Here is a 16,691-nt window from a genome sequence, read left to right as displayed (position 1 = left end):
TATAGACGTGACTATATGTATGTATTCATTGCACTGTATTTTCGCAACGCCTTTAATAATAGGTATGTATTTAACACTTTCACAATATAAACTGATGAACTAACAATTAAAATTAAAACGACTTTAAATAATTATAATCAATAACTAGTCTCTGCCTATCCCTCCGGGAAAATGGCGTGATTTTATGTACGAGTATGTATGTATGTACGTAAGTTGGACTGAACAATACAATTACACTTGTTCAATTGCAGTTTTAGTTAATTCACAAGGGTAGCATTGAGGATAATATGTTACAATTGATTATACACTATCGCATTATATTAATTTTGTAATGGTAGATGTAAGAAAGTAAATAAATAAATAAAAATATCTAAACATTAACTTAAATTCGGATAATGGCGCTAATAATACATTTTTTGTTTCTTTTTTTTTTAAATTTTATTTGTTTTCCAGCCAGTACTACCTGCTAAAAATAAGGTTGTACCTCATTTTAATTGCCTGTTTGACCAAAATTAGTAAAGGGTGTAAGAGGGTGGTAATATATACAGGGTGAATTTTTTATTGAGATTGTTTGGCAACTTTTAGTCTGTTTACAGCGGACATCATCTAGTAGATATTCTAATAAATAAAATATTTTCTTTGTAAACACTTTAGTTTATTTAATTGAATGTAAAATTTTCCGCATTCTTTTAAAGTTGTGAGAAAAAATAATACAATGTACCTAATTGACTGACTTGTAATAAACAGCAAATTATAAACTAACTTAAATTTTGAATTAAAACCTAAACTGAAATAAAATTGTAAAGAAATGAAAGACCAAAATGATAAAATCAATATTTATTTAGTTAACAAAACAAGAACATTTAAAAATTTTTGATCGTAACAGGTGTAGAAAGAGCCTATTGTCACAAGACCACGTTCAGCTGGTTGGCGTAATAATGGCATTGAAATTCAAATAGTGACAGGTTGCTAGCCCATCGACTAAAACAAGAATCCCGAATTTAAAAGCCTTTTCCTTAATTTCCCAAATAAACGCGGTGGACCAGCCGGGTACAGGTAGAAGGGGCAGGCCGTAGAAATCCTGGCTTGAGGTCACGAGAGATGATACGCAGCCTTGCAACATAAGACGTCACGAACCGGACAAAATCGAAAAAGAAAAGTGACAGAACGCGGACCCCAGGATCCGAAGCAACCGGTAGAACTGGGAAGCAACCGGTATAACCGGGAAATACAACCGGGCGAATGAGACAATATGCATGGAGGGAAGCAGGTGACATGATGTGATTCTTCGCTATCCACAAGCATGGCTTGCAATAGATGAATTTACCTTATCCCTTAGTCACCTTTGACATCCATGGGAAAGAGATGGAGTGGGTATTCTTAAGTGTTGCGTATTGCACTCTTCAAAGCATAAATGCATAAAATCAACCCCTATGAATAGAATAGAATAATTTTCAAAATTGGATACAAGGTATCACTTATTGACGTCACATCACTTAAATCTAATTATTACTACTGCCGATTCCGAAGCGCTATTTAGACACCTAAATAGCGCTTTGGAAGCGGCTTCTTCCTCCTAGCTATAGTCCAAATGACATCCTCACCACTCCAGAGAGAAGCCCGAAGTAAGTCCGGCCATAGATTGTGGATTGAGCGTAACAGGTTTTTACACGAAACAACTCCCATCTGACCTCCACAAACCTTACCTATATTAGATCATTGTTACACATTCAGTTACTTATACAGGGTGACGTTTAAAATAATTGCATCCTTTTAAACATAGACTATACCCATGCTTCTGAGCTGCTTGAGCCTATTTTTATTTAAACTAAACATCATCATTTTCACATTTAAAAAACCCTCAAAAACTACGTCACACGCTTTATTAAAGACCAATACTACAAAAAGAAATTAAAATGAAACATGTAAATAAATGTCTGAAAAATAAATTATTTTTCTAGTATCAAGATCAAATAAAGTACAGTGTTGTCGAGGTTGCTCAGCTGAAGGAATTGTGTCGTTGACCTCTGAATCTTACGCGTCGCTTTTCCGCCGGCCGGGGTGATATGACGTATTTAGGATCGTGGATTTTGATACTTTTATTTTTTTCGTACTTTCTGAAATATTAACCGATATTTTTCTTTTTTCTTTTAACGTTGTTAAGAAGTCACCCTGTATATGTAAATTAACATGATGCTTTCCCTAATCTTAAGAGCATCGGTTGGTATTCAAACCAATGTAGGTACGTAACTTTGGAAATAGTCATTGGTTCATGGCCGAGGTGAGATTCGAACCAGTTCCCTTATAGGAAACACCCATTTTGAATTGACGGCTTCTGTGGCGCAGCGGTAGTACGCTTGTCTGTGACACCGGAGGTCCCTGGTTATAATCCCGGCCAGGGCATGATGAGAAAAGAACTTTTTCTGATTGGCCTGGGTCTTGGCTGTTTATCCATATAAGTATTTATTATAAAATATAGTATCGTTGAGTTAGTATCTCGTAACACAAGTCTCAAACTTACTTCGAGGCTAACTCAATCAGTGTAATTTGTCTCGTATATATTTATTTATTTATTTATTTATTATTATTATTTTTGTGCCTTGTGGTTCCCGGCACCAATTAAAAAAAAAAGAATAGGACCACTCAATTTCGTTCCCATGGATGTCGTAAAAGGCGACTAAGGGATAGGCTTATAAACATGGGATTTTTTTAGGCGATGGGCTAGCAACCTGTCGCTATTTGAATCTCAATTCTATCAAAAAGCGAAATAGCTGAACGTGACCTTTCAGTCTTTTCAAGACTGTTGGCTCTGTCTACCCCGTAAGGGATATAGACGTGATTATATGTATGTATGTATTATTATTTATTAATAGACCCTTTACCGATTCGACTTTCGAAGCTCAACTACCTACGTGTTGGAACAGGCTATAAACAAGATATATCTATACGTATCAATATGAACAGCCACCTGCAAACAGGTAGTTTCTAGGAAGGCTCATGTTATTGTATCTGTATTATAAGCAGTCGAATTGTAATCGTGGAATTCATATAAAATATTCCAAAGTTACAATGTTACAGCGTTGACCTCATAGACATGATCTAGCTAGACCGCGCGCTTGTGCTTTTAGAAATAAGTAAGTAAATGCGTGATTGTTGCATGAATGCTTTATTGTTCACTAAAAGAGTACATTACATATATAGAACAGTAGTACAATACAATAAAACTTGTCCCTAAGTGGAATCTATTCTAGCCTCTCTGTTTTCATTCGAAATTTAGTTGGAGATATTTCGTTGGTTCAGTATCTCTAACTTACTTCGATGCTAACTCAATCTGTGTAATACGTCCCGTTTATATTTATTTATTTAATGTTTTCAAGTAAAATTAGTAGTAGGTAAGGTAAGGTACCCCGTAGGTATATGTAATATATATGTAAAAAAACGATAAAAATCATTAATTTTTTCAAGATTAAATAAATATGGGTAGGTATTTCGCGAGAACCTCTCTTTGTGCACCCCTAAAAAAGAAACCTACACGCCAAATTTCAAACCTCTGAAACTACACCTTGCAGTATGGAACGAGTGTACATTAAATGTCAGTCAGTCAGTGTACTCTTTTATATATTTATACACAAACGGTGAACCTTTATTATTGTTGGCTTTTCTAAGCAAAAATATTTTGATACGCTTTTTCATACACATGAACATGCGGTATCTATCTACATATATGTCCGCGGTTGACCTGTATGAATCACGTGACAATAATATTGTTGTTTTTAAACCAACAAAGGCCTTATTTTAAGGCGTAAAAATAAAGGTTATTTGTCCCCCCGGCGTTAGCTTTCTCAGAAGAGAAGTCCAAGTTTCTCTGACCATGATCATGAATTGAGTAAGTCAGGTTTATACACAAAGCGACTCCTATCTGTCCTTAGCATTCTTTGCCAGGGAATATTTCTCATATAGGATCATGGTCACATAAATATCCATTCGCCTGGATCCTACCCGTATCATGGCAAATTAAATGATGTAGTTTCTGCCTATCCCTCCGGGTAAGAGGCGTGATATAATATATGTATATTACATGAAGAGACTCCCGAGGTTTTGTTAACAGGAACCTATCCCGAATAGTAATCAGGAATCTCTATTCGGATAAGTCCACCATTGTACATTTTCTTCATAATCTAATGACTGTTTTATATTTTGTTATATTTCTTTTTATGTGCAATAAAGAGTTTACAAACAAACAAACAAACCTATAAACCAGCTTGGTTCATGGTCTCTGCCCTAAGGCCTAAGCCACTGATAATGAATTATCAGAGATATCAAATACCCGGTTATTTTATCTTTTAGATTCATGGTAACATTAAGACTGTTATTATATGAGGAAACTTGAAGAGAAGATGGAAGAGGCTAAAAAATAGATATTTTTTCAATGATTTTTTTTCAGGACGCTTCAGCAAAAGGAGACATTTTCACACAAAGAGGACATAAAATGGAAGATGATGTATGTATCTCAAAAGAGAAATGAGTTTATCGAAAGCCAAGACACTTGACAAGGTAGAGGAAACGATGACGATTACCCAAAAAACCTTAATGATCGCTGACAATACGACCCTAATGTCTTCTAGCCTTTGTTGACACATCAAGAGAAAGACAATCGGTGTCAAACAAAGCAATAATGTAAACTTAACACCCAAAAAATAACAACATAAGTAATATGCAACATAATACAAACATTTAAAACTTAATTTAGTAAATCAACAATGGTCAGACAACAAAAGATATCTCAGAATGACAAACGTCAAATCAATCCTAATACAACAATGCGTAAAACATACAAATACAAATAAATCACACAAACAAATCATCAATTTCAATAAAGTAAGATAACAAAGCAACACAAAGGAGGTGGTACACAGGAGAAATTGATATGCAAATGAGTCATGAAAGCGAAATAACGTTATTTTAATGTCTTCACATAAGAATTCGCATCGCAATAAAGTCACAACACCAAATTGGTGGTAATAAAACTTCGTTTAAGTCCACATTGGTGGCGTGGTTCAGTCAATTGCAGCGTCCACCTGCGTGGAGGAGCCTCACGAGGCTGCCAGCAGTCATTCGCGAGAGCCACGTTCGCCCAGCAGTCAGCGGGGGCCCGCGAAGCCGCTGTCCTGATCACATATTCTGCGAGCAATCTCCACGCGCGCCGTGCCACCGCTTAACGTCGCCAAATGACGACCCGCAAATTAATAATTGAAACATTCCTGCAGTGGGACACGACCGTACGCTCGCCATACATAATCTATTGCAACTCAGGCGGACCGCTTCGCGAACCCTTTTCACATGATAACAAAAAGATATACTTAACCGAACGTCACGCGAGTTTTGTTAATGTTTTTCAAGGATGGACACGTAGTCCGTCCCGCTCTAACGCTGCACCTCTCTGTCTGTCGCCAGCGACTTTTGCGATATCGACGGACGCACTTACATAAACGAATCTGTGTCACTGAATCCGCGAGTGCTGCATTACAGTGCACACTCGCGAGGCCGGGGGGCGGCGCTGGAGACGTACCTGGTGCTAGCCTCGATGATGGGTCGTGTGGCGCGGCGCAGCGGGAGGATGTTCATCAACTGCTTAGCTGCGGAGCATCGCGCGACCACCGTCCCCGATCGATTCGCCGTACGCAATTCGCCACATGGAGGCGCGAGCTGGCTAGTCTGACCTAGGGCGTATACGTACGTATATCTGTGCAGCGAGCGCGGCCGCCGCACTCGCGCGTTTGATACAACTCTGATTCGTGCGGTCGATGTTATGGCGTCGGCGACCCGCGCATGACTACCTCGGGAGGCGGTCGGGCGGCTGGCGCGCTGAGCGCTCGTGCGCGCGCAGGATCGATAGCGCGGGGCGTGCGCTGCGGCGGCCGTAGCCGACCCGGCACGAACTACACCACCCTTTATTTATAAGATGACGTTCGGAGTCGACGTCATAATGGAAATTGAGCGAGGGGCGCGCGCGGCGGTCGCGTTGCCCGCTCCCGCTCCCGCTGCCGCCTGCGGTGTGGCCACGAAAACCGCGGTGCAGTGGCCGCTATGACCGCACGCTGGCGGCCCGACATATTAACCTACTAACTTGTGGTGATAGCTTTTACACTCCCAATTCGAGGATGACGTGTTGCGGTACTTTTTTAGTGGCTTAGGTTTGGATTCGACTTTTGAATTTGTATGTGTGACAATTGTATAAAAAGAAACTTAATAAAGAAAAAAATAAAAAGGAATGTTTTCATTAAATCCCTTATTTCTTTTTACACTTATGTTATCCTTTTATCACATATTCGACACAATTATTTCAAATTAACTAACTACATAGTTAAGTTTACACTTGCCAGAATTAAATAAGGGAATAATTTTCATACTTAATATACCAGGTGCTTTTGAATTTTGTACATTCAGTATCGCAGGTCACGTAACTGAGCTGTAGTGAAGCTAATCAGCTGATTTTTAAAGTCCACTTCTAAAAATTGCACTAGCGTCTCGTAGATTTTAAATTTCAATGTAAAGTATTAAATAAAAGATGTGGAGGTTCCCGACACTTTTGAATAGAACCACTCCATATCTTTCCCATGGATGTCGGAAAAGGCGACTAAGGGATAGGCTTATAAACTTAGCATTCCTCTTGTAGGTGATGGGCTAGCAATCTATAGGTAAATCATTTTTTGATTCTCAATTCTTATCATATAGCCATACAGCTTTTCAAGACTGTTGGACTGTTGTTTGTTTACACAGACAAACATACACATAGTTGCGTCAATATCCCTTGCGGGGTAGACAGGGCCAACAGTCCTGAAGAGACTGATAGGCCACGTTCAGCTGTTTGGCTTTATGATAGAATTGAGATTGAAATAGTTACAGGTTGCTAGCCCATCGCCTAAAACAAGAATCCCAAGTTTAAAAGCCTATCCCTTAGCCGCATCTTACAAATAACATGGAGTGTTCCTTTTCTTTTTTATATTGTAATACTATGAGACAAAATTCGATTTCAATATTTTTTAAATTCTAACAGAGTATAAATGAAATTAAATATAAATAATAAACCTTGTGGCACCTTGTTCATATAGCTTGCCTTCAGGACTTCAGGTAGTGTGGCGCCATCTATTGAGCACAAGAAGAACCGTCCACCGTTCTGCCCTGGTATAACTAAAATGCCGTTATCTGCCGAATTCTTGTTTTAAGTAAAACGTCAAAAACTACGATAAAAATTTAAACTGATGCCGTTCATCAATGAGTACACCTATTTATGACTTAAAGGTACCAAAAAGTCGTATATACAGATCGAAAAAGATTTTTTTTTTCTTATTTTACTGGTAAAAAAGGTGTAAATCCTGATGTCAGATAACGGCATTTTAGTTATACCACGGCAGCGTTTCTTTGCTCACATGAGTTGGCGCTATTGTTGATTTAAATAGCTCGCTTTTTTTTTAGTATACTTAAGGCCGCCCGCGACTTCGTCCGCTTTAAAACGCTATCATAACGCAACAATCAATCCCGAGGAAACTCCGGGATAAAAAGCCTACGTGTTACTCTGGGTCTTCAGCTACCTACATACCAAATTTTATCGTAATCGGTTCAGAAGTTTTTGCGTGAAAGAGTAACAAACATCCATACTGACATCTTGACATACTCACAAACTTTCGCATTTATAATATTAATAGGATTGGGAAAAATTACAGGATATACATATATTTTTTTAATGCAAAGAAAATTTGCATAATAAGAAACAAATCATTTTTCTTACATAACCTTGTTATTAAGTTATAACATTGTTGAACCAAAGTGTTGACAAAATTGGCCTGAAATATTTCCAAAATTATGCGTATTACAAACAGACTAACATCTATTGCTTTTATAGCTTCAGTATATTTTTTAAGTAACTTATTACAACATCACTACATAGTATAAAACAAAGTCGCTATTTTAGTCTGTTTGTCTGTATGCTTAAATCTTTAAAATTACGCAACGGATTTTGATGCGGTTTTTTATAACAGGTAGAGTGATTCAAGAGGAAGGTTTTTATGTATAATAACATTTATAATTTTGCACCCGTGCGAAGCCGGGGCGGGTCGCTAGTAGAACATAAAGACAAAATGTTTCCTTATAATTCCTGGAAACACGAACTAATTTGAAATGATAATTTCCACGACTCACTTATTTGCCATTAGGTAAAAGAATTATTTAAAAAAATAGCCTTTGATTTCGTCTAGTAAACATTTACAAGCCATCATTACACGGCATGACGTAATTACGTTGAGACTTTTGCGGTGTACCTAAGTACGGTTAGTATTCATTCGCGGAATCGGAACAGTATTGTATGCATAGAATTTAAAATAATATGATATGATAGAAATGGCCTTTAATTAAATGAATTCTATCATTAAACCAAATAGCTGAGCGTAGCCTATCACTCTTTTCAATACTGTTGGCTCTGTCTACCCCACAAGGGCTATAGACGTGACCAAATGTATGTATGTAGAAATGGCCTTTCAGTTATGCTCGAAAAGCCACTTCTATCATTCCGAGGTGACAAACCAGGACAAATTAACTTGGCCCTAATTTGTGAGGTGACTCGACCCCAAATAATGGGATAAGGTTTGGACAAAAAAAAAGTGGAACCAAAGGAAAAAATTGTGAGGACAGTAGATTCTAATACAGGTTCAGGTTGCCCTGCAAAGGTTGTGGAGGTCAGATAGGAGTCGCTTCGTGTAAAAACCTGACTCACCCAGTCCAGGATCCTTGGTCATAGGCATACCTCGGGGCGTCTCTCTAGACTAGTGGAGTTGCAATCAGGACTAAAGCCAGAAAGCCACCCAATCCAGGAATTATCAATGACTCACTCACTTTGTGCTCCTCTCCAGAGAGGTGAGGAAGGAAGAAGTGGCAGAGGCTAATGGTTACAAAAAAATAAGGTAAAAGCTTATTAATATGGGATTCTTCTTGTAGGCGATGGGAGTACCCTGTCACTATTTAAATCTCAATTCTATCAAATGATAAATAATGTTGTGGCTAAATAGCAACTACAGGTAAAACATTTCAGTCTTTTCAAGACTCCCTATGGCTCTGTCTACAATGCAAGGGATATAGACGTGACGATATGTATGTAATCACCAACATTAGTTACCGTAGCGTTTTTATTTGACTGCAGAAAATATACTAGGTAAATGCTATAGTTTTAAGTACAGGCATTTCTGTGACACGGGAGGTCCCGGGTTCGAATCCCGGCCAGGGCATGATGAGAACAGAACTTTTTCTGATTGGCCTGGGTCTTGGATGTTTATCTCTATAAGTAAGTATCTATTATAAAATATAGTATCGTTGAGTTAGTATCTCATAACACAAGTCTCCAACTTACTTCGAGGCTAACTCAATCTGTGTAATTTGTCCCGTATATATTAATTTATATTTACATTTCTATTGTCACATATTATTCCGAACTCTATGATTGTATGCAAATAGGCGCTTTTGGGAAACAATTCCCTCAATTATAAGGCTAACATGCCGGCCATAATGTGTACCTGCGGTTGGCATTTTGTGTAGGGTTCCTTGACTTGGTCCCAGCCTTCGCGTTCGCGTCTATATCTTTTACGAGGTAGACAGAGCCAGCAGACTTGAAAGACTGATGGGCCACGTTCAGCTGTTAGGCTTAATGATAGAATTGAGATTCATATAGAGTGACAGGTTGCTAGCGCGTCGCCTAAAAGAAGAATCCAAAGTTCATATGCCTACCCTTTAGTCGCCTTTTACGACATCCATGAGCTGAGCGGATTATTAATGTATGCAAACGGAAATTATCCTGTTGGAAATGTCCTGACCATTCATCCTGTCACCACTCCTGTCGAAACGTCAGGAAAAAAACGATATTTTCGCGTTAATTCCTGATTCCTTTGTAATTTTCTTCTATAAACGGTCTCTGTGGCGCAGCGGTAGTGCGCTTGTCTGTGTCAAAGTAGGTCTCGGGTTCGAATCCCGGCCAGGGCATGATGAGTAACGAACTTTCTCTGATTGGCCTGGCTCTAGAATGTTTAATTATTTAAGTATTTATTATAAAATATAGTATCGTTGAGTTAGTATCTTGTAACACAAGTCTCGAACTTACTTCGAGGCTAACTCGATCTGTGTAATTTGTCCCGTATATTTTTATTTATTATTTAGGTATATGGAAATTTCAGTTCGTAATTCCGTACGGTACATAATCCGCTCAACTACGAAGCATCGTTACGATTCTCGTAGCACGTGCTACGAACATTCGTAGCACAGTCTACGAGAATCCGTATTGCGGTCTACGAATCATTACTATATTTTGTAATAGAGGCCGCCCGCGACATCCTGACATACTCACAAACTTTAGCATTAATAATATAAATAGAATCATACATACATACATACATAAAATCACGCCTCTTTCCCGGAGGGGTAGGCAGAGACTACCTCTTTCCACTTGCCACGATCTCTGCATACTTCCTTCGCTTCATCCACATTCATAACTCTCTTCATGCAAGCTCGGCGGTTTCGGGTACTTTGACCTGACCCTTTACCAGAACGTCCTTAATTTGATCAACATAAATAATATGAGAATACTATAAAGTGAAAGATAATATAGTGACAGTAATAGAAAAGAGATGGCATTCTTAGATAATTTTGTCATTTGAAGAGAATTAATAAAAGCAGATTGTCTAAGAACCTAATAAGGCCCGGCCTTTTAGTCTTTTCGACACTGTTGGCTCTGTCTACCCCGCAAGGGTTATAGACGTGATTATATGAATGAATATATATACAAGTCCGGCGATGCAGTATGAGAATTTACTTACAGAAAGGAAAACGGATTTAAACATTTGTAAGGCCATAAATACACTTCATAAAATATGTATGTGAGTGTGTCTTTGGGGTTATGGCGACTGCACATTACTGCATTCGTAACAAAGTAATGGTCATTACCTCCCCCCCCCCCTTCCCCCCACACAGCAATGAATAGGGTCGCACTTGGTAGGTGTGGCATTATTGCTCAGTTTCATAACATACTGATCAGAAATACACGTAATTCTTTTTAGTAATCTGTATAATTATAGCGTTGTTAGTTGCACATTCAGAAATAACATTATGTTGTCAACCTAGATAAAGTTTTATAAATTGTAGTTATAAACTAAAGTATCGCTCTGAAACAATTTTTAAAGGTTTGCTTAATTAATGAGATATGGGTATGGATGTCAACTATACAAATCAAATATACAAGATGTAAGAAATTCTCACTAAAAATGTATCCAGTTGAAAACATAGATTAAAAAACCCCGCTTTGGTTTCATAATTCTACAAGTAGTGATATCTATTATTAACACGTGAAAGCTTTTGCCAAAGCCTCCTAGATTGGGCGTAGCCATGATAAATTATATTAACTTATAATCAAACGATACCATTTATAGTTAAAACATTTTATTTATTCCATTTCAAATAACTTATGTACTAGAAATTTTTTTATTCACCGCGAAGGTTGTCGAACGTTAATTTTCTTTATAAAGAAAAAGAAATCAGAGCATTCGAATTTCACACAATAAGGTACGTCAGTGACAGTTTTTTGTTTAGTGCCAAGTTCGACTTTGATCTAGAAGGAGCGGAGGGCTGAACAATAAAGGAAATCAATTATATTTAAGTGCATAATTTAATATAAGAAATGCGCGAGTGCATATCCATTCACGGCGGGCAAGCCGGCGTCCAAATCGGGAACGCGTGCTGGGAGTTGTACTGTCTGGAGCATGGCATTCAGCCTGATGGGCAAATGCCCTCGGACAAGACCGTGGGGGGCGGCGACGACTCCTTCAACACCTTCTTCAGTGAAACAGGCGCCGGGAAACACGTGCCCAGGGCAGTCTTCATCGATCTGGAGCCAACGGTGGTAGACGAAGTCCGCACGGGAACATACCGACAGCTGTTCCACCCGGAACAACTCATCACCGGCAAAGAAGACGCCGCGAACAACTACGCCAGGGGACACTACACCATCGGCAAAGAAATCGTGGATCTCGTCCTGGACAGAGTGCGCAAGCTCGCCGACCAATGCACGGGTCTGCAGGGCTTCCTCATCTTCCACTCTTTCGGCGGAGGCACCGGCTCCGGCTTCGCTTCCCTTCTCATGGAACGCCTCTCCGTGGACTACGGGAAGAAATCCAAACTAGAATTCGCCATTTACCCAGCCCCCCAGATATCCACGGCCGTGGTTGAGCCCTACAACTCTATCCTCACCACGCACACGACGCTGGAGCACTCCGACGCCGCCTTCATGGTAGACAACGAAGCCATTTACGACATATGCAGAAGGAACTTGGATATCGAGAGACCTACGTACACCAACTTGAATAGATTGATCGGACAAATAGTATCTTCGATCACCGCTTCTCTGAGATTCGACGGCGCCCTGAACGTCGACTTGACGGAGTTTCAGACTAACCTGGTGCCTTACCCTCGCATTCATTTCCCGCTGGTGACTTACGCTCCTGTGATCTCTGCCGAGAAGGCCTACCACGAGCAACTGTCGGTCGCCGAGATTACCAACGCATGCTTCGAGCCCGCCAACCAGATGGTGAAGTGCGACCCTCGCCACGGGAAGTACATGGCGTGCTGCATGCTGTACCGCGGTGACGTCGTGCCAAAGGACGTCAACGCTGCCATCGGCACTATTAAGACTAAGCGTACCATTCAATTCGTGGACTGGTGCCCGACTGGGTTTAAAGTGGGGATTAATTACCAACCGCCCACTGTCGTTCCTGGTGGTGACTTGGCCAAGGTGCAGCGTGCTGTGTGTATGCTGTCGAACACCACAGCCATCGCTGAAGCTTGGTCCCGCCTGAATCACAAGTTTGATTTGATGTATGCTAAACGAGCTTTCGTCCACTGGTACGTAGGTGAGGGCATGGAGGAAGGAGAGTTCTCCGAGGCTCGCGAAGACTTGGCTGCCCTCGAGAAGGATTACGAAGAAGTTGGAATGGACTCTGGAGAAGGCGAGGGCGAAGGCGGCGAGGAATATTAACTTTTATATCATTTTATTTTTAGGACTATTTTCCAGCTCGCTATGTAGTAGGTCTAAAACGTATTTTAATTATTTAAAAGGTATGTTATGTTTATTTTGAAGGAGTGAAATAAAATATACAAGTGCATTTTTGATTATTTCCGTATCTTGAATTTGATGGTGCAATGCTATTTGCGTTTGCGTATAGCTCCTAATCCGTTCTACCGTGGATGCATATTCATACCGGATTATTGGGATTTTGCATGGTTCCCGTCTGGTCTAAAAGCATTTTAATCTCTGCTTTCGTGTGTGATGGACATTTTACGTTGTGTGGGAAGATTTTTTTGTGAAAGAAAAATGATTGCAATCACAATTACCTACACGCATTGGTTCTATCGTATAGAAGTTTGAATAATGTAAGACAATAGAAGTGACATATCTGAGTTTTTATCGTTAGTATTACTCATGTGCCGTCGTCTTTTAGCCCGTAGTACAGCTTTTCTGCGCTGTAAAGCCAGAGTGAAGTGAAGTTGAAATTTGAAAAGATGTAGATCATGATGGTGATGATTGCCTGGTACAGATAAAAAGACACATTTATCAGTACTAACTATGGTTTTAACCACTTAAATTCTTTCTCGTCCTGGCGTTAGTTCAGGTTATATTCTCACATCTTTAGTAACGAGACCCTTTTCGAGATTGGGTAAGTCTACGTCTACTTATTGTTATTATACGAAGTAACTCTTAAATTAGATCATGGTTACACTTCCAGTTGCATATGCAGGATTCATTATGGTTTTCCTCACCGAAGGGCATAAGATTGTATTATGTACATACATAACTTCAAAAATTGTCATTGGTCGATTTGAACCTGTGATTCGCATCACGCATTTTAACCGGGCACCATTCTGATTTGACCACTGACGCTCAAACTTACTTGCCATTTCTATAGCCTTATAACATTCCAATTTCTGTGGTCAATCCCGTGAGGGTCCGAGGGTCGCTAGCAGAGAAGGGAGCAATTAAAGCTTCAGGCGCCTGTTATAATTGCTCTCAATCTTGTAACTCGTTCCAACTTTTTGTCCCTAAGGGACACTGATGATGCCTACCTAGAAACCTATTGTAAAGTCCGTAGCAGGTAACACAAAGTCCAATATTACATACAAGCATAAAATCACGCCTCTTTCCCGGAGGGGTAGGCAGAGACTACATATTTCCACTTGCCACGATCTCTGCATACTTCCTTCGCTTCATCCACATTCATAACTCTCTTCATGCAAGCATCCAATATTATCCACATTAAGAGGCAGACATGACTTATAACAAAAATGATTTTTTTTTTAAATCAGTACTAAAAACTGTAAAAAAGAAGTATGTATCCGTGAATATACCTATAAAATAAAATAGTTTGTAACGGTAAAGAAATAATAATAAAGCACAAATAAAATGAAGTATCTGTATATCACAAATATAATAAAGTTCTGAACCGATTTGATTGAAACTTTCATCCCAACGTGGCGTATCAATCTTTTCAAGACTGTTGGTTCTATCTACCCCGCAAGGGATATAGACGTGACCATGTGTATGTATGTATTTCATCCGAACTAATATCATAAATGCGAAAGTTGGTACCTTTTTACCCGTTATTTTAAATTTCGTGAACATACATATAACTGATAGTCTATGTGGCGCAGCGGTAGTACGGTTGTCTGTGACACAGGAGGTCCCGGGTTCGAATCCCGGCCAGGGCATGATGAGAAAAGAACTTTTTCCGATTGACCTGGGTCTTGGATACATACATACATACATACATACATACATAAAATCACGCCTCTTTCCCGGAGGGGTAGGCAGAGACTACCTCTTTCCACTTGCCACGATCTCTGCATACTTCTTTCGCTTCGTCCACATGGTCTTGGATGTTTATCTATATAAGTATTTTTATAGAATATAGTATCGTTGAGTTAGTATCTCGCAACACAAGTCTCGAACTTACTTCGTGGCTAACTCGATCAGCATAATTTGTTCCGTATATATAAATAAATAAATGAATAGTCTGAAGAAGGATATAAGGGCACCGATCATCACATTGGAGGCATCCCTGATCGCGCAGGCGAAGCCATAGGTAAAAACTATCTAATAAAGTGTAGCGGGAGCGATGATTCGGCTCGACCGCCACCAAAGGGAAGATCTTCCGCCAGGCTAGGTGTGATGCCTGGGGAACCGCGCGACAGACGGTGTTGAGTCGGAGGTTGTATACTTATATTGCTCCAATCCGTGAAATCTTTGCTTACGCGATTTATGTATTTTTCGCTGTTTTTGACTGAAACCGACGCGTGATTTTTTTTTGTGACTTGTGGCGTATAGATTTCGCCACAAAAGGAATGAAACAAATGAGTGTATACATAACTTTATTTTAATTTAATAAAAAATAAATACTTTATACAATTTAGATAAAAGTTAGGTTTGAATCGGCGTTGGCAACGGCGGAGGGCGACTTTCGTCAATTTCACCGCAAAACTTTGTTGACAGGAACCTGTTAATAGAAATTAATAATCACATGGTTATGTTGCAAAGTGGAAAGATGTAGTCTCTGCCTACCCCGCTGGGAAAGAGACGTGATTTTATGTATGTATGTTGCCTCGCGCTATGAGGCTCTTGGCAATTTAGAATAGGACCACTCCATATCTTTCCCATGGATGTCGTGAAAGGCGACTAAGGGAAAGGCTCATAAATTTGAGATTCTTCTTTTAGGCAATGGGCTAGTGTAGCAAACTGTAACTATTTGAATATATTATAGACACGTGTAAATTCCTTGCGGGGCAGACAGAGCCAATAGTCAAAAAGACTACAATGCCAGGTTCAGCTGTATGGCTTCATGATGGAATTGACATTCAAATAATGACATGTTGCTAGCCCATCGCCTGCAAAAGGAATACCAAGTTTATACGCCTATCCCTCAGTCGCCTTTTACGACATCCATGTGAAAGATATGGAGACTTAGAAGCAAATTCAAATTCAATGTATTTTTTCATTGTTATAGGACCATTTTAATTACTATTATTTCTATTGGTTTCACAACATTGGGTACATACATACATATAATCACATCTATATTTCTTGCGGGGTAGACGGAGCCAACAGTCTTGAAAAGACTGATAGGCCACGTTCAGCTATTTGGCTTTAAGATAGAATTGAAATTCAAATGGTGACAGATTGCTTACATTGGTTGACGTCACAAAAATACATTTAGCAGGAAGTTCATTCTGTGTGTTCTGTTCATTCTGCCGTGTGGTTCCCGGCACCAATACAAAAAAGAATAGGACCACTCCATCTCTTTCCCATGGATGTCGTAAAAGGCGACTAAGGGATAGGCTTACAAACTTGGGATTCTTTTTTAGACGATGGGCTAGCAACCTGTCACTATTTGAATCTCAATTCTATCATTAAGCCAAATAGCTGAACGTGGCCATTCAGTCCTTTCAAGACTGTTGGCTCTGTCTACCCCGCAAGGGATATAGACGTGAACATATGTATGTATGTATGTATGTATGTTCATTCTGACCTTGTAACAAATCTGAAGATCCTGAAGAAAGCGCGGGAGAAGTTTGCGGTCATCCTCAGCAGGATCGCGGAGAAGACAACAAAG

The 16,691-nt window shown here is 39.6% G+C and overlaps 1 protein-coding gene across 1 annotated transcript; it reads left to right on the top strand.

The window, feature by feature from the left end:
- The first annotated feature begins 11,645 nt into the window (after positions 1 to 11,645).
- Positions 11,646 to 13,165, top strand: LOC106136721 (tubulin alpha-1 chain). Its single transcript, XM_013337352.2, has one exon. It carries the CDS (start codon positions 11,714 to 11,716, stop codon positions 13,064 to 13,066), a length of 1,353 nt encoding a protein of 450 aa, XP_013192806.1. The 5' UTR covers positions 11,646 to 11,713; the 3' UTR covers positions 13,067 to 13,165.
- The last annotated feature ends 3,526 nt before the right edge of the window (positions 13,166 to 16,691 follow it).

The sequence above is a fragment of the Amyelois transitella genome, chromosome Z, assembly GCF_032362555.1.
Source record: "Amyelois transitella isolate CPQ chromosome Z, ilAmyTran1.1, whole genome shotgun sequence".
Taxonomy (NCBI): Eukaryota; Metazoa; Arthropoda; class Insecta; order Lepidoptera; family Pyralidae; genus Amyelois; species Amyelois transitella.
This window is presented reverse-complemented; position numbering and strand designations above follow the sequence as displayed.

Coding starts and splice junctions, on each gene's coding strand:
- LOC106136721 (XM_013337352.2), top strand. CDS start 11,714: ATGCGCGAGTGCATATCCATTCACGGCGGGCAAGCCGGCGTCCAAATC.